Genomic DNA, 18,666 nt, shown 5'->3' on the forward strand with positions numbered 1-18,666 from the left:
GAAAACGCTCCTGAGAATGCTCTGGAGAACAGATCAGGAGAAGGCTCAGGAGAACGCTCTGGAGAACAGATCAGGAGAAGGCTCAGGAGAACGCTCAGGAGAACAGATCAGGAGAAGGCTCAGGAGAACGCTCTGGAGAACGCTCTGGAGAACGCTCAGGAGAATAGATCAGGAGAAGGCCCAGGAGAACGCTCTGGCGAACGCTTATGAGAATGCTCTGGAGAAAAGATCAGGAGAAGGCTCAGGAGAAGGCTCAGGAGAACGCCCAGGAGAATGCTCTGGAGAACAGATCAGGAGAACAGATCAGGAGAATGTTCTGGAGAACAGATCAGGAGAAGGCTCAGGAGAACGCTCAGGAGAACAGAAATCAGGAGAAGGCTCTAGAGAAGGCTCTGGAGAACGCTCAGGAGAACACTCTGGAGAACAGATCAGGAGAAGGCTCAGGAGAACGCTCTGGAGAACGCTCAGGAGAAAAAAAGCAGGAGAAGGCTCAGGAGAATGCTCTGGAGAACGCTCTGGAGAACGCTCAGGAGGAAAGATCAGGAGAAGGCTCAGGAGAATGTTCAGGAGAACGCTCAGGAGAACGCTCTGGAGTACAGATCAGGAGACGGCTCAGGAGAACGCTCAGGATAACGCTCAGGAGAATGCTCTAGAGAACAGATAAGGAGAACGCTCTGGAGAACGCTCAGGAGAACGCCCTGGAGAAAAAAAGCAGGAGAAGTCTCAGGAGAATGCTCTGGAGAACGCTCTGGAGAACCCTCAGGAGGAAAGATCAGGAGAAGGCTCAGGAGAATGTTCAGGAGAACGCTCAGGAGAACGCTCTGGAGTACAGATAAGGAGACGGCTCAGGAGAACGCTCTGGAGAACAGATCAGGAGAAGGCTCAGGAGAACGCTCAGGAGAACAGATCAGGAGAAGGCTCAGGAGAACGCTCAGGAGAAGGCTCTGGAGAACGCTCTGTTGAAAATATCAGGAGAAGGCTCAGGAGAACGCTCAGGAGAACAGATCAAAAGAAGGCTCAGGAGAACGCTCAGGAGAACAGATCAGGAGAAGGCTCAGGAGAACGCTCTGGAGAACAGATCAGGAGAAGGCTCAGGAGAACGCTCTGGAGAACGCTCTGGAGAACAGATCAGGAGAAGGCTCAGGAGAACGCTCTGGAGAACAGATAGGAAGGCTCAGGAGAACGCTCAGGAGAACAGATCAGGAGAACGCTTTAAGAACGCTCAGGAGAACAGATCAGGAGAAGGCTCAGGAGAACAGATCAGGAGAAGGCTCTGGAGAACGCTCTGGAGAACGCTCAGGAGAAAATATCAGGAGAAGGCTCAGGAGAACGCTCTGGAGAACAGATCAGGAGAAGGCTCAGGATAAAGCTCTGGAGAACGCTCAGGAGAAAAGATCAGGAGAAGGCTCAGGAAAACGCTCAGGAAAACGCTCAGGAGAACGCTCTGGAGAACAGATCAGGAGAAGGCTCATGAGAAAGCTCTGGAGAACAGATCAGGAGAAGGCTCAGGAGAACGCTCAGGAGAACAGATATGGAGAACGCTCTGGAGAACGCTCAGAAGAACAGATCAGGAGAAGGCTCAGGAGAACGCTCAGGAGAACGCTCTGGAGAACGCTCTGGAGAAAAGATCAGGAGAAGGCTCAGGAGAACGCCCAAAGAATGCTCTAGAGAACAGATCAGGAGAACAGATCAGGAGAATGCTCTGGAGAACAGATCAGGAGAACGCTCTGGAGAACGCTCAGGAGAAAAGATCAGGAGAAGGCTCAGGAAAACGCTCAGGAGAAATATCAGGAGAACAGATCAGGAGAAGGCTCAGGAAAATGCTCTGGAGAACGCTCAAGAGAAAAGATCAGGAGAAGGCTCAGGAGAACGCTCAGGAGAATTCTCTGGAGAACAGATCAGGAGAAGGCTCAGGAGAACGCTCTGGAGAACGCTCAAGAGAAAAGATCAGGAGAAGGCTCAGGAGAACGCTCAGGAAAACGCTCAGGAAAACGCTCAGGAGAACAGATCAGGAGAACGCTCTGGAGAACGCTCTGGAGAACGCTCTGGAGAACACTCAGGAGAACGCTCTGGAGAACGCTCAGGAGAACAGATCAGGAGAAGGCTCAGGAGAACGCTCAGGAGAAAAGATCAGGAGAAGGCTCAGGAGAATGCTCAGGAAAACGCTCAGGAGAATGCTCTGGAGAACAGATCAGGAGAAGGCTCAGGAGAACGCTCTGGAGAACAGATCAGGAGAAGGCTCAGGAGAACGCTCAGGAGAACAGATCAGGAGAAGGCTCAGGAGAACGCTCTGGAGAACGCTCTGGAGAACGCTCAGGAGAATAGATCAGGAGAAGGCCCAGGAGAACGCTCTGGCGAACGCTTATGAGAATGCTCTGGAGAAAAGATCAGGAGAAGGCTCAGGAGAAGGCTCAGGAGAACGCCCAGGAGAATGCTCTGGAGAACAGATCAAGAGAACAGATCAGGAGAATGTTCTGGAGAACAGATCAGGAGAAGGCTCAGGAGAACGCTCAGGAGAACAGAAATCAGGAGAAGGCTCTAGAGAAGGCTCTGGAGAACGCTCAGGAGAACACTCTGGAGAACAGATCAGGAGAAGGCTCAGGAGAACGCTCTGGAGAACGCTCAGGAGAAAAAAAGCAGGAGAAGGCTCAGGAGAATGCTCTGGAGAACGCTCTGGAGAACGCTCAGGAGGAAAGATCAGGAGAAGGCTCAGGAGAATGTTCAGGAGAACGCTCAGGAGAACGCTCTGGAGTACAGATCAGGAGACGGCTCAGGAGAACGCTCTGGAGAACAGATCAGGAGAAGGCTCAGGAGAACGCTCAGGAGAACAGAATCGGAGAACGCTCTGGAGAACGCTCTGGAGAAAAGGTCAGGAGAATGCTCAGGAGAACGCTCAGGAGAACAGATCAGGAGAAGGCTCAGGAGAACGCTCAGGAGAACAGATCAGGAGAAGGCTCAGGAGAACGCTCTGGAGAACGCTCTGGAGAACGCTCAGGAGAATAGATCAGGAGAAGGCCCAGGAGAACGCTCTGGCGAACGCTTATGAGAATGCTCTGGAGAAAAGATCAGGAGAAGGCTCAGGAGAAGGCTCAGGAGAACGCCCAGGAGAATGCTCTGGAGAACAGATCAGGAGAACAGATCAGGAGAATGTTCTGGAGAACAGATCAGGAGAAGGCTCAGGAGAACGCTCAGGAGAACAGAAATCAGGAGAAGGCTCTAGAGAAGGCTCTGGAGAACGCTCAGGAGAACACTCTGGAGAACAGATCAGGAGAAGGCTCAGGAGAACGCTCTGGAGAACGCTCAGGAGAAAAAAAGCAGGAGAAGGCTCAGGAGAATGCTCTGGAGAACGCTCTGGAGAACGCTCAGGAGGAAAGATCAGGAGAAGGCTCAGGAGAATGTTCAGGAGAACGCTCAGGAGAACGCTCTGGAGTACAGATCAGGAGACGGCTCAGGAGAACGCTCTGGAGAACAGATCAGGAGAAGGCTCAGGAGAACGCTCAGGAGAACAGAATCGGAGAACGCTCTGGAGAACGCTCTGGAGAAAAGGTCAGGAGAATGCTCAGGAGAACGCTCAGGAGAACAGATCAGGAGAAGGCTCAGGAGAACGCCCTGGAGAAAGCTCACTAGAACGCTCAGGAGAAAAGATCAGGAGAAGGCTCAGGAGAACGCCCAGGAGAATGCTCTGGAGAACAGATCAGGAGAACAGATCAGGAGAACGCTCTGGAGAACAGATCAGGAGAATGCTCAGGAGAACGCTCAGGAGAACAGATCAGGAGAAGGCTCTAGAGAAGGCTCTGGAGAACGCTCAGGAGAACGCTCTGGAGAACGCTCAGGAGAACAGATCAGGAGAAGGCTCAGGAGAATGCTCAGGAAAACGCTCAGGAGAATGCTCTGGAGAACAGATCAGGAGAACAGATCAGGAGAACGCTCTGGAGAACAGATCAGGAGAATGCTCAGGAGAACGCTCAGGAGAACAGATCAGGAGAAGGCTCTAGAGAAGGCTCTGGAGAACGCTCAGGAGAATGCTCTGGAGAACAGATCAGGAGAAGGCTCAGGAGAACGCTCTGGAGAACAGATCAGGAGAAGGCTCAGGAGAAGGCTCAGGAGAACAGATCAGGAGAAGGCTCAGGAGAACGCTCTGGAGAACGCTCTGGAGAACGCTCAGGAGAATAGATCAGGAGAAGGCCCAGGAGAACGCTCTGGCGAACGCTTATGAGAATGCTCTGGAGAAAAGATCAGGAGAAGGCTCAGGAGAAGGCTCAGGAGAACGCCCAGGAGAATGCTCTGGAGAACAGATCAGGAGAACAGATCAGGAGAATGTTCTGGAGAACAGATCAGGAGAAGGCTCAGGAGAACGCTCAGGAGAACAGAAATCAGGAGAAGGCTCTAGAGAAGGCTCAGGAGAACGCTCTGGAGAACAGATCAGGAGAAGGCTCAGGAGAACGCTCTGGAGAACGCTCAGGAGAAAAAAAGCAGGAGAAGGCTCAGGAGAATGCTCTGGAGAACGCTCTGGAGAACGCTCAGGAGAACGCTCAGGAGAAAAAAAGCAGGAGAAGGCTCAGGAGAATGCTCTGGAGAACGCTCTGGAGAACGCTCAGGAGGAAAGATCAGGAGAAGGCTCAGGAGAATGTTCAGGAGAACGCTCAGGAGAACGCTCTGGAGTACAGATCAGGAGACGGCTCAGGAGAATGCTCTGGAGAACAGATCAGGAGAAGGCTCAGGAGAACTCTCAGGAGAACAGAATCGGAGAACGCTCTGGAGAACGCTCTGGAGAAAAGGTCAGGAGAATGCTCAGGAGAACGCTCAGGAGAACAGATCAGGAGAAGGCTCTGGAGAACGCTCAGGAGAACGCTCTGGAGAACGCTCAGGAGAAAAGATCAGGAGAAGGCTCAGGAGAACGCTCAGGAAAACGCTCAGGAGAACGCTCTGGAGAACAGATCAGGAGAAAGCTCAGGAGAACGCTCTGGAGAACAGATCAGGAGAAGGCTCAGGAGAACGCTCAGGAGAACAGATCAGGAGAAGGCTCAGGAGAACGCTCTGGAGAACAGATCAGTAGAACGCTCTGGAGAACGCTCAAGAGAAAAGGTCAGGAGAATGCTCAGGAGAACACTCAGGAGAACAGATCAGGAGAAGGCTCAGGAGAACGCTCTGGAGAATGCTCAGGAGAATGCTCTAGAGAACAGATCTGGAGAACAGATAAGGAGAACGCTCTGGAGAACAGATCAGAAGGCTCAGGAGAACGCGCAGGAGAATAGATCAGGAGAACGCTCTGGAGAACGCTCAGGAGAATGCTCAGGAGAAAAGATCAGGAGAAGGCTCAGGAGAACGCTCTGGAGAACGCCCTGGAGAAAGCTCACTAGAACGCTCAGGAGAAAAGATCAGGAGAAGGCTCAGGAGAACGCTCAGGAGAACAGATCAGGAGAAGGCTCAGGAGAACGCTCTGGAGAACGCTCTGGAGAACGCTCAGGAGAATAGATCAGGAGAAGGCCCAGGAGAACGCTCTGGCGAACGCTTATGAGAATGCTCTGGAGAAAAGATCAGGAGATGGCTCAGGAGAACGCCCAGGAGAATGCTCTGGAGAACAGATCAGGAGAATGTTCTGGAGAACAGATCAGGAGAAGGCTCAGGAGAACGCTCAGGAGAACAGAAATCAGGAGAAGGCTCTAGAGAAGGCTCTGGAGAACGCTCAGGAGAACGCTCTGGAGAACAGATCAGGAGAAGGCTCAGGAGAACGCTCTGGAGAACGCTCAGGAGAAAAAAAGCAGGAGAAGGCTCAGGAGAATGCTCTGGAGAACGCTCTGGAGAACGCTCAGGAGGAAAGATCAGGAGAAGGCTCAGGAGAATGTTCAGGAGAACGCTCAGGAGAACGCTCTGGAGTACAGATCAGGAGACGGCTCAGGAGAACGCTCTGGAGAACAGATCAGGAGAAGGCTCAGGAGAACTCTCAGGAGAACAGAATCGGAGAACGCTCTGGAGAACGCTCTGGAGAAAAGGTCAGGAGAATGCTCAGGAGAACGCTCAGGAGAACAGATCAGGAGAAGGCTCAGGAGAACGCTCTGGAGAACGCCCTGGAGAAAGCTCACTAGAACGCTCAGGAGAAAAGATCAGGAGAAGGCTCAGGAGAACGCCCAGGAGAATGCTCTGGAGAACAGATCAGGAGAACAGATCAGGAGAACGCTCTGGGGAACAGATCAGGAGAATGCTCAGGAGAACGCTCAGGAAAACAGATCAGGAGAAGGCTCTAGAGAAGGCTCTGGAGAACGCTCAGGAGAACGCTCTGGAGAACAGATCAGGAGAAGGCTCAGGAGAACGCTCTGGAGAACGCTCAGGAGAACGCTCAGGAGAAAAGATCAGGAGAAGGCTCAGGAGAACGCTCAGGAAAACGCTCAGGAGAACGCTCTGGAGAACAGATCAGGAGAAAGCTCAGGAGAACGCTCTGGAGAACAGATCAGGAGAAGGCTCAGGAGAACACTCAGGAGAACAGATCAGGAGAAGGCTCAGGAGAACGCTCTGGAGAACAGATCAGGAGAACGCTCTGGAGAACGCTCAAGAGAAAAGGTCAGGAGAATGCTCAGGAGAACAGATCAGGAGAAGGCTCAGGAGAACGCTCTGGAGAACGCTCAGGAGAATGCTCTAGAGAACAGATCAGGAGAACAGATAAGGAGAACGCTCTGGAGAAGAGATCAGAAGGCTCAGGAGAACGCGCAGGAGAACAGATCAGGAGAACGCTCTGGAGAACGCTCAGGAGAATGCTCAGGAGAAAAGATCAGGAGAAGGCTCAGGAGAACGCTCTGGAGAACGCTATGGAGAACAGATCAGGAGAAGGCTCAGGAGAACGCTCAGGAGAACAGATCAGGAGAAGGCTCAGGAGAACGCTCAGGAGAACGCTCTGGAGAACAGATCAGGAGAAGGCTCAGGAGAACGCTCAGGAGAACAGATCAGGAGAACGCTCTGGAGAACGCTCAGGAGAACAGATCAGGAGAAGGCTCAGGAGAAATGATCAGGAGAAGGCTCAGGAGAACGCTCAGGAGAACAGAAATCAGGAGAAGGCTCTAGAGAAGGCTCAGGAAAACGCTCAGGAGAACGCTCTGGAGAACAGATCAGGAGAAGGCTCATGAGAAAGCTCTGGAGAACAGATCAGGAGAAGGCTCAGGAGAACGCTCAGGAGAACAGATATGGAGAACGCTCTGGAGAACGCTCAGAAGAACAGATCAGGAGAAGGCTCAGGAGAACGCTCAGGAGATCGCTCTGGAGAACGCTCTGGAGAAAAGATCAGGAGAAGGCTCAGGAGAAGGCTCTGGAGAACGCCCGAAGAATGCTCTAGAGAACAGATCAGGAGAACAGATCAGGAGAATGCTCTGGAGAACAGATCAGGAGAACGCTCTGGAGAACGCTCAGGAGAAAAGATCAGGACAAGGCTCAGGAAAAGGCTCAGGAAAACGCTCAGGAGAACGCTCTGGAGAACAGATCAGGAGAAGGCTCAGGAAAATGCTCTGGAGAACGCTTTGGAGAACGCTCTGGAGAACGCTCAGGAGAATTCTCTGGAGAACAGATCAGGAAAAGGCTCAGGAGAACGCTCTGGAGAACGCTCAAGAGAAAAGATCAGGAGAAGGCTCAGGAGAACGCTCAGGAAAACGCTCAGGAGAACAGATCAGGAGAAGGCTCAGGAGAACGCTCTGGAGAACGCTCAGGAGAACGCTCAGGAGAAAAGATCAGGAGAAGGCTCGGGAGAACGCTCAGGAGAACGCTCTGGAGAACGCTCAGGAGAACAGATCAGGAGAAGGCTCAGGAGAACGCTCTGTAGAACGCTCTGGAGAACGCTCAGGAGAACGCTCAGGAGAAAAGATCAGGAGAAGGCTCAGGAGATTGCTCAGGAAAACGCTCAGGAGAATGCTAAGGAGAACAGATCAGGAGAAGGCTCAGGAGAACGCTCTGGAGAACAGATCAGGAGAAGGCTCAGGAGAACGCTCAGGAGAACAGATCAGGAGAAAGCTCAGGAGAACGCTCTGGAGAACAGATAAGGAGAAGGCTCTAGAGAACGCTCAGGAGAACAGATCAGGAGAAGGCTCAGGAGAACGCTCTGGAGAACGCTCTGGAGAACACTCAGGAGAATAGATCAGGAGAAGGCCCAGGAGAACGCTCTGGAGAACGCCCAGGAGAACGCTCTGGAGAACGCTCTGGAGAACGCTCATGAGAATGCTCTGGAGAAAAGATCAGGAGAAGGCTCAGGAGAAGGCTCAGGAGAACGCCCAGGAGAATGCTCTGGAGAACAGATCAGGAGAAAAGATCAGGAGAATGTTCTGGCGAACAGATCAGGAGAAGGCTCAGGAGAACGCTCAGGAGAACAGAAATCAGGAGAAGGCTCTAGAGAAGGCTCTGGAGAACGCTCAGGAGAACGCTCTGGAGAACAGATCAGGAGAAGGCTCAGGAGAACGCTCAGGAGAACAGATCAGGATAACGCTCTGGAGAACGCTCTGGAGAAAAGGTCAGGAGAATGCTCAGGAGAACGCTCAGGAGAACAGATCAGGAGAAGGCTCAGGAGAACGCTCTGGAGAACGCCCTGGAGAAAGCTCACTAGAACGCTCAGGAGAAAAGATCAGGAGAACGCCCAGGAGAATGCTCTGGAGAACAGATCAGGAGAACAGATCAGGAGAACGCTCTGGAGAACAGATCAGGAGAATGCTCAGGAGAACGCTCAGGAGAACAGATCAGGAGAAGGCTCTAGAGAAGGCTCTGGAGAACGCTCAGGAGAACGCTCTGGAGAACGCTCAGGAGAACAGATCAGGAGAACGCTCTGGAGAACGCTCTGGAGAACGCTCAGGAGAAGGCTCAGGAGAACGCTCAGGAAAACGCTCAGGAGAACGCTCTGGAGAACAGATCAGGAGAAAGCTCAGGAGAACGCTCTGGAGAACAGATCAGGAGAAGGCTCAGGAGAACGCTCTGGAGAACGCTCTGGAGAACGCTCAGGAGAACGCTCAGGAGAGCGCTCAGGAGAAGAGATCAGGAGAAGGCTCAGGAGAAAGCTCAGGTAAACGCTCAGGAGAATGATCTGGAGAACAGATCAGGAGAAGGCTCAGGAGAACGCTCTGTTGAAAAGATCAGGAGAAGGCTCAGGAGAACGCTCAGGAGAACAGATCAGGAGAAGGCTCAGGAGAACGCTCAGGAGAACAGATCAGGGGAAGGCTCAGGAGAACGCTCTGGAGAACAGATCAGGAGAAGGCTCAGGATAACGCTCTGGAGAACGCTCAGGAGAAAAGATCAGGAGAAGGCTCAGGAGAACAGATCAGGAGGACGCTCTGGAGAACGCTCTGGAGAACAGATCAGGAGAACAGATCAGGAGAACGCTCTGGAGAACAGATCAGGAGAATGCTCAGGAGAACGCTCAGGAGAACAGATCAGGAGAAGGCTCTAGAGAAGGCTCTAGAGAACGCTCAGGAGAACGCTCTGGAGAACGCTCAGGAGAACAGATCAGGAGAAGGCTCAGGAGAACGCTCTGGAGAACGCTCAGGAGAACGCTCAGGAGAAAAGATCAGGAGAAGGCTCAGGAGAACGCTCAGGAAAACGCTCAGGAGAACGCTCTGGAGAACAGATCAGGAGAAAGCTCAGGAGAACGCTCTGGAGAACAGATCAGGAGAAGGCTCAGGAGAACGCTTAGGAGAACAGTTCAGGAGAAGGCTCAGGAGAACGCTCTGGAGAACAGATCAGGAGAACGCTCTGGAGAACGCTCAAGAGAAAAGGTCAGGAGAATGCTCAGGAGAACGCTCAGGAGAACAGATCAGGAGAAGGCTCAGGAGAACGCTCTGGAGAATGCTCAGGAGAATGCTCTAGAGAACAGATCAGGAGAACAGATAAGGAGAACGCTCTGGAGAACAGATCAGAAGGCTCAGGAGAACGCGCAGGAGAACAGATCAGGAGAACGCTCTGGAGAACGCTCAGGAGAATGCTCAGGAGAAAAGATCAGGAGAAGGCTCAGGAGAACGCTCTGGAGAACGCCCTGGAGAAAGCTCACTAGAACGCTCAGGAGAAAAGATCAGGAGAAGGCTCAGGAGAACGCTCAGGAGAACAGATCAGGAGAAGGCTCAGGAGAAGGCTCTGGAGAACGCTCTGGAGAACGCTCAGGAGAATAGATCAGGAGAAGGCCCAGGAGAACGCTCTGGCGAACGCTTATGAGAATGCTCTGGAGAAAAGATCAGGAGATGGCTCAGGAGAACGCCCAGGAGAATGCTCTGGAGAACAGATCAGGAGAACAGATCAGGAGAATGTTCTGGAGAACAGATCAGGAGAAGGCTCAGGAGAACGCTCAGGAGAACAGAAATCAGGAGAAGGCTCTAGAGAAGGCTCTGGAGAACGCTCAGGAGAACGCTCTGGAGAACAGATCAGGAGAAGGCTCAGGAGAACACTCTGGAGAACGCTCAGGAGAGAAAAAGCAGGAGAAGGCTCAGGAGAATGCTCTGGAGAACGCTCTGGAGAACGCTCAGGAGGAAAGATCAGGAGAAGGCTCAGGAGAATGTTCAGGAGAACGCTCAGGAGAACGCTCTGGAGTACAGATCAGGAGACGGCTCAGGAGAACGCTCTGGAGAACAGATCAGGAGAAGGCTCAGGAGAACTCTCAGGAGAACAGAATCGGAGAACGCTCTGGAGAACGCTCTGTAGAAAAGGTCAGGAGAATGCTCAGGAGAACGCTAGGGAGAACAGATCAGGAGAAGGCTCAGGAGAACGCTCTGGAGAACGCCCTGGAGAAAGCTCACTAGAACGCTCAGGAGAAAAGATCAGGAGAAGGCTCAGGAGAACGCCCAGGAGAATGCTCTGGAGAACAGATCAGGAGAACAGATCAGGAGAACGCTCTGGAGAACAGATCAGGAGAATGCTCAGGAGAACGCTCAGGAGAACAGATCAGGAGAAGGCTCTAGAGAAGGCTCTGGAGAACGCTCAGGAGAACGCTCTGGAGAACAGATCAGGAGAAGGCTCAGGAGAACGCTCTGGAGAACGCTCAGGAGAACCCTTAGGAGAAAAGATCAGGAGAAGGCTCAGGAGAACGCTCAGGAAAACGCTCAGGAGAACGCTCTGGAGAACAGATCAGGAGAAAGCTCAGGAGAACGCTCTGGAGAACAGATCAGGAGAAGGCTTAGGAGAACGCTCAGGAGAACAGATCAGGAGAAGGCTCAGGAGAACGCTCTGGAGAACAGATCAGGAGAACGCTCTGGAGAACGCTCAGGAGAACGCTCAGGAGAAAAGATCAGGAGAAGGCTCAGGAGAACGCTCAGGAAAACGCTCAGGAGAACGCTCTGGAGAACAGATCAGGAGAAAGCTCAGGAGAACGCTCTGGAGAACAGATCAGGAGAAGGCTTAGGAGAACGCTCAGGAGAACAGATCAGGAGAAGGCTCAGGAGAACGCTCTGGAGAACAGATCAGGAGAACGCTCTGGAGAACGCTCAAGAGAACAGATCAGTTGAAGGCTCAGGAGAAATGATCAGGAGAACGCTCAGGAGAACAGAAATCAGGAGAAGGCTCATGAGAAAGCTCTGGAGAACAGATCAGGAGAAGGCTCAGGAGAACAGATATGGAGAACGCTCTGGAGAACGCTCAGAAGAACAGATCAGGAGAAGGCTCAGGAGAACGCTCAGGAGAACGCTCTGGAGAACGCTCTGGAGAAAGCTCTGGAGAAAAGATCAGGAGAAGGCTCAGGAGAAGGCTCTGGAGAACGCCCGAAGAATGCTCTAGAGAACAGATCAGGAGAACAGATCAGGAGAATGCTCTGGAGAACAGATCAGGAGAACGCTCTGGAGAACGCTCAGGAGAAAAGATCAGGAGAAGGCTCAGGAAAAGGCTCAGGAAAACGCTCAGGAGAACGCTCTGGAGAACAGATCAGGAGAAGGCTCAGGAAAATGCTCTGGAGAACGCTTTGGAGAACGCTCTGGAGAACGCTCAGGAGAATTCTCTGGAGAACAGATCAGGAAAAGGCTCAGGAGAACGCTCTGGAGAACGCTCAAGAGAAAAGATCAGGAGAAGGCTCAGGAGAACGCTCAGGAAAACGCTCAGGAGAACAGATCAGGAGAAGGCTCGGGAGAACGCTCAGGAGAACGCTCTGGAGAACGCTCAGGAGAACAGATCAGGAGAAGGCTCAGGAGAATGCTCTGTAGAACGCTCTGGAGAACGCTCAGGAGAACGCTCAGGAGAAAAGATCAGGAGAAGGCTCAGGAGATTGCTCAGGAAAACGCTCAGGAGAATGCTAAGGAAAACAGATCAGGAGAAGGCTCAGGAGAACGCTCTGGAGAACAGATCAGGAGAAGGCTCAGGAGAACGCTCAGGAGAACAGATCAGGAGAAAGCTCAGGAGAACGCTCTGGAGAACAGATAAGGAGAAGGCTCTAGAGAACGCTCAGGAGAACAGATCAGAAGAAGGCTCAGGAGAACGCTCTGGAGAACGCTCTGGAGAACGCTCAGGAGAATAGATCAGGAGAAGGCCCAGGAGAACGCTCTGGAGAACGCCCAGGAGAACGCTCTGGAGAACGCTCATGAGAATGCTCTGGAGAAAAGATCAGGAGAAGGCTCAGGAGAACGCCCAGGAGAATGCTCTGGAGAACAGATCAGGAGAAAAGATCAGGAGAATGTTCTGGCGAACAGATCAGGAGAAGGCTCAGGAGAACGCTCAGGAGAACAGAAATCAGGAGAAGGCTCTAGAGAAGGCTCTGGAGAACGCTCAGGAGAACGCTCTGGAGAACAGATCAGGAGAAGGCTCAGGAGAACGCTCTGGAGAACGCTCAGGAGAAAAAAAGCAGGAGAAGGCTCAGGAGAATGCTCTGGAGAACGCTCTGGAGTACAGATCAGGAGACGGCTCAGGAGAACGCTCTGGAGAACAGATCAGGAGAAGGCTCAGGAGAACGCTCAGGAGAACAGATCAGGATAACGCTCTGGAGAACGCTCTGGAGAAAAGATCAGGAGAATGCTCAGGAGAACGCTCAGGAGAACAGATCAGGAGAAGGCTCAGGAGAACGCTCTGGAGAACGCCCTGGAGAAAGCTCACTAGAACGCTCAGGAGAAAAGATCAGGAGAACGCCCAGGAGAATGCTCTGGAGAACAGATCAGGAGAACAGATCAGGAGAACGCTCTGGAGAACAGATCAGGAGAATGCTCAGGAGAACGCTCAGGAGAACAGATCAGGAGAAGGCTCTAGAGAAGGCTCTGGAGAACGCTCAGGAGAACGCTCTGGAGAACGCTCAGGAGAACAGATCAGGAGAACGCTCTGGAGAACGCTCTGGAGAACGCTCTGGAGAACGCTCAGGAGAAGGCACAGGAGAACGCTCAGGAAAACGCTCAGGAGAACGCTCTGGAGAACAGATCAGGAGAAAGCTCAGGAGAACGCTCTGGAGAACAGATCAGGAGAAGGCTCAGGAGAACGCTCTGGAGAACGCTCTGGAGAACGCTCAGGAGAGCGCTCAGGAGAAGAGATCAGGAGAAGGCTCAGGAGAAAGCTCAGGTAAACGCTCAGGAGAATGATCTGGAGAACAGATCAGGAGAAGGCTCAGGAGAACGCTCTGTTGAAAAGATCAGGAGAATGCTCAGGAGAACGCTCAGGAGAACAGATCAGGAGAAGGCTCAGGAGAACGCTCAGGAGAACAGATCAGGGGAAGGCTCAGGAGAACGCTCTGGAGAACAGATCAGGAGAAGGCTCAGGATAACGCTCTGGAGAACGCTCAGGAGAACGCTCAGGAGAAAAGATCAGGAGAAGGCTCAGGAGAACGCTCAGGAAAACGCTCAGGAGAACGCTCTGGAGAACAGATCAGGAGAAAGCTCAGGAGAACGCTCTGGAGAACAGATCAGGAGAAGGCTCAGGAGAACGCTCTGGAGAACAGATCAGGAGAACAGATCAGGAGAACGCTCTGGAGAACAGATCAGGAGAATGCTCAGGAGAACGCTCAGGAGAACAGATCAGGAGAAGGCTCTAGAGAAGGCTCTGGAGAACGCTCAGGAGAACGCTCTGGAGAACGCTCAGGAGAACAGATCAGGAGAAGGCTCAGGAGAACGCTCTGGAGAACGCTCAGGAGAACGCTCAGGAGAAAAGATCAGGAGAAGGCTCAGGAGAACGCTCAGGAAAACGCTCAGGAGAACGCTCTGGAGAACAGATCAGGAGAAAGCTCAGGAGAACGCTCTGGAGAACAGATCAGGAGAAGGCTCAGGAGAACGCTCAGGAGAACAGATCAGGAGAAGGCTCAGGAGAACGCTCTGGAGAACAGATCAGGAGAACGCTCTAGAGAACGCTCAAGAGAAAAGGTCAGGAGAATGCTCAGGAGAACGCTCAGGAGAACAGATCAGGAGAAGGCTCAGGAGAACGCTCTGGAGAATGCTCAGGAGAATGCTCTAGAGAACAGATCAGGAGAACAGATAAGGAGAACGCTCTGGAGAACAGATCAGAAGGCTCAGGAGAACGCGCAGGAGAACAGATCAGGAGAACGCTCTGGAGAACGCTCAGGAGAATGCTCAGGAGAAAAGATCAGGAGAAGGCTCAGGAGAACGCTCTGGAGAACGCTATGGAGAACAGATCAGGAGAAGGCTCAGGAGAACGCTCAGGAGAACAGATCAGGAGAAGGCTCAGGAGAACGCTCTGGAGAACAGATCAGGAGAAGGCTCAGGAGAACGCTCAGGAGAACAGATCAGGAGAACGCTCTGGAGAACGCTCAGGAGAACAGATCAGGAGAAGGCTCAGGAGAAATGATCAGGAGAAGGCTCATGAGAACGCTCAGGAGAACAGATATGGAGAACGCTCTGGAGAACGCTCAGAAGAACAGATCAGGAGAAGGCTCAGGAGAACGCTCAGGAGAACGCTCTGGAGAACGCTCATGAGAATGCTCAGGAGAAAAGATCAGGAGAACGCTCAGGAGAACGCTCTGGAGAACAGATCAGGAGAAGGCTCAGGAGAACGCTCTGTTGAAAATATCAGGAGAAGGCTCAGGAGAACGCTCAGGAGAATAGATCACAAGAAGGCTCAGGAGAACGCTCAGGAGAACAGATCAGGAAAAAGGCTCAGGAGAACGCTCTGGAGAACAGATCAGGAGAAGGCTCATGAGAACCCTCTGGAGAACGCTCAGGAGAACGCTCAGGAGAAAAGATCAGGACAAGGCTCCGGAGAACGCTCAGGAGAACGCTCTGGAGAACAGATCAGGAGAAGGCTCAGGAGAACGCTCTGGAGAATGCTCTGGAAAACAGATCAGGAGAATAGATCAGGAGAATGTTCTGGAGAACAGATCAGGAGAAGGCTCAGGAGAACGCTCAGGAGAACAGATCAGGAGAAGGCTCCGGAGAACGCTCAGGAGAACGCTCTGGAGAACAGATCAGGAGAAGGCTCAGGAGAACGCTCTGGAGAACGCTCTGGAGAACGCTCAGGAGAAGAGATCAGGAGAAGGCTCAGGAGAAAGCTCAGGAAAACGCTCAGGAGAATGCTCTGGAGAACAGATCAGGAGAAGGCTCAGGAGAACGCTCAGGAGAACAGATCAGGAGAAGGCTCAGGAGAAAGCTCAGGAAAACGCTCAGGAGAATGCTCTGGAGAACAGATCAGGGGAAGGCTCAGGAGAACGCTCTGGAGAACAGATCAGGAGAAGGCTCAGGAGAACGCTCTGGAGAACGCTCAGGAGAAAAGATCAGGAGAAGGCTCTGGATAACGCTCTGGAGAACGCTCTGGAGAACAGATCAGGAGAAGGCTCAGGAGAACGCTCTGGAAAACAGATCAGGAGAAGGCTCAGGAGAACAGATCAGGAGAACAGATCAGGAGAACGGCTCAGGAGAACGCTCAGGAGAACGCTCAGGAAAACGCTCTGGAGAACAGATCAGGAGAAGGCTCAGGAGAACGCTCTGGAAACAGATCAGGAGAAGACTCAGGAGAACGCTCAGGAGAACAGATCAGGAGAAGGCTCAGGAGAACGCTCAGGAGAACAGATCAGGAGAAAGCTCAGGAGAACGCTCTGGAGAACGCTCTGGAGAACAGATCTGGAGTAGGCTCAGGAGAACGCTCAGGAGAACAGATCAGGAGAAGGCTCAGGAGAACGCTCTGGAGAATGCTCTAGAGAACGCTCAGGAGAACGCTCAGGAGAAAAGATCAGGAGAAGGCTCAGGAGAATGCTCAGAACAGATCAGGAGAAGGCTCAGGAGAACGCTCAGAAGAACGCTCAGGAGAACAGATCAGGAGAACAGATCAGGAGAACGCTCAGGAGAACAGATCAGGAGAAGGCTCAGGAGAACGCTTTGGAGAACGCATAGGAGAACGCTCAGAAGAACAGATCAGGAGAAGGCTCAGGAGAACGCTCAGGAGAACAGATCAGGAGAAGGCTCTGGAGAACGCTCAGGAGAAAAGATCAGGAGAAGGCTCAGGAGAACGCTCAGGAGAACACTCTGGAAAACAGATCAGGAGAAGGCTCAGGAGAACGCTCAGGAGAACACATCAGGAGAAGGCTCAGGAGAACTCTCTGGAGAACGCTGTGGAGAACGCTCAGGAGAACGTTCAGGAGAGAAGATCAGGAGAAGGCTCAGGAGAACGCTCAGGAGAACGCTCAGGAGAAAAGATCAGGAGAAGGCTCGGGAGAATGCTCAGGAGAACAGATCAGGAGAAGGCTCAGGAGAATGCTCAGGAGAACAGATCAGGAGAAGGCTCAGGAGAATGCTCAGGAGAACAGATCAGGAGAAGGCTCAGGAGAATGCTCAGGAGAACAGATCAGGAGAAGGCTCAGGAGAAGGCTCAGGAGAACAGATCAGAAGAAGGCTCAGGAGAACGCTCAGGAGAACGCTCAGGTGAACGCTCAGGAAAACAGATCAGGAGAACGCTCTGGAGAACAGATCAGGAGAACAGATCAGGAGAACGCTCAGGAGAACAGATCAGGAGAAGGCTCTGGAGAACAGATCAGGAGAAGGCTCAGGAGAACGCTCAGGAGAACAGATCAGGAGAAGGCTCTGGAGAACGCTCAGGAGAACAGATCAGGAGCTCTCTCTGGAGAACAGATCAGGAGAACGCTCAGGAGAACAGATCAGGAGAAGGCTCAGGAGAACGCTCAGGAGAACGCTCAGCAGAACAGATCAGGAGAAGGCTCAGGAGAACGCTCAGGAGAAGGCTCAGGAGAACAGATCAGGAGAAGGCTCAGGAGAACGCTCTGGAGAACGCTCAGGAGAACGCTCAGGAGAACAGATCAGGAGAAGGCTCAGGAGAAAGCTCAGGAGAACGCTCTGGAGAACAGATCAGGAGAAAGCTCAGGAGAAGGCTCAGGAGAAGGCTCTGGAAAACGCTCAGGAGAAATATCAGGAGGACAGATCAGGAGAACGATCAGGAGAACGCTCTGGAGAATGCTCTGGAGAACAGATCAGGAAAAGGCTCAGCAGAAGGCTCAGGAGAACGCTCAGGAGAACAGATCAGGAGAACGCTCTGGAGAACAGATCTGAGCTGAGGGTCCAGATGGTTCCTCACACGGTTCTGAACTTTGAGTGTTTGTGCAGAACTTGGCGGCGGAGAAGACGTACAACAACCTGGACGTGACGGTGACTCAGGCGCTGAAGCATCGCTCGCAGTATTTTGAAGGAGTTCTGAAGTGCCACAGACTGGAGACCCTCGAGACCATCGTAGACCGCATCGTGAAGGCCGAGGTCAGACCTGGTCCAGACCTGGTTCAGACCTGGTTCAGACCTGGTTCAGACCTGGTTCAGACCTGGTTCAGACCTGGTCCAGACCTGGTTTAGACCTGGTTCAGACCTGGTCCAGACCTGGTTTAGACCTGCTTTAGACCTGGTTCAGACCTGGTTCAGACCTGCTCCAGACCTGGTTTAGACCTGGTTTAGACCTGGTTTAGACCTGGTTTAGACCTGGTTCAGACCTGGTCCAGACCTGGTTTAGACCTGGTTTAGACCTGGTTCAGACCTGGTCCAGACCTGGTTTAGACCTGGTTCAGACCTGGTTCTCTCCCTCAGGTTCACAGGTTGGTGGTGGTGGACGAAGAATCCAAAATTGTGGGCATCGTTTCTCTCTCAGACATTCTTCAGGCTCTGGTCCTCATCCCAGCAGGTTAGTTCAGGTCTAGAACCACCTGAGGACTCTTACTTTAGACCTGGTTTAGTTCTGGTTTAGTTCTGGTTTGGACCTGGTTTAGTCCTGGTTTAGTCCTGGTTTAGTTCTGGTTTAGACCTGGTTTAGACCTGGTTTAGACCTGGTTTAGTCCTGGTTTAGTTCTGGTTTAGTTCTGGTTTAGTTCTGGTTTAGTCCTGGTTTAGTTCTAGTTTAGACCTGGTTTAGTCCTGGTTTAGACCTGGTTTAGTCCTGGTTTAGACCTGGTTTAGTCCTGGTTTAGTTCTAGTTTAGTCCTGGTTTAGCCCTGGTTTAGTCCTGGTTTAGTTCTAGTTTAGTCCTGGTTTAGTCCTGGTTTAGTTCTAGTTTAGTCCTGGTTTAGTCCTGGTTTAGACCTGGTTTATTCGTGGTTTAGTCCTGGTTTGGACCTGGTTTAGTCCTGGTTTAGTCCTGGTTTAGTCCTGGTTTAGTTCTGGTTTAGTTCTGGTTTAGTCCAGGTTTAGACCTGGTTTAGACCTGGTTTAGACCTGGTTTAGACCTGGTTTAGTCCTGGTTTAGTTCTGGTTTAGTTCTGGTTTAGTTCTGGTTTAGTCCTGGTTTAGTTCTAGTTTAGACCTGGTTTAGTCCTGG

The 18,666-nt window shown here is 52.2% G+C and overlaps 1 protein-coding gene across 1 annotated transcript in view; it reads left to right on the plus strand.

The window, feature by feature from the left end:
* The window catches only part of LOC140364286 (5'-AMP-activated protein kinase subunit gamma-2-like), a 59,401-nt gene extending 41,360 nt beyond the window's left edge, over positions 1–18,041 (plus strand). The window contains exons 9-10 of the mRNA XM_072450379.1: positions 17,475–17,621; positions 17,943–18,041. Of these exons, the coding sequence (XP_072306480.1) occupies positions 17,475–17,621; positions 17,943–18,041 (246 nt within the window). The remainder of the gene's footprint in view (positions 1–17,474; positions 17,622–17,942) is intronic.
* Positions 18,042–18,666: the final 625 nt, after the last annotated feature.

Source organism: Eucyclogobius newberryi, unplaced genomic scaffold, assembly GCF_026437365.1.
Source record: "Eucyclogobius newberryi isolate DKJ021-1_F unplaced genomic scaffold, fEucNew1.0.hap1 SCAF_18, whole genome shotgun sequence".
Lineage (NCBI taxonomy): Eukaryota > Metazoa > Chordata > Actinopteri > Gobiiformes > Gobiidae > Eucyclogobius > Eucyclogobius newberryi.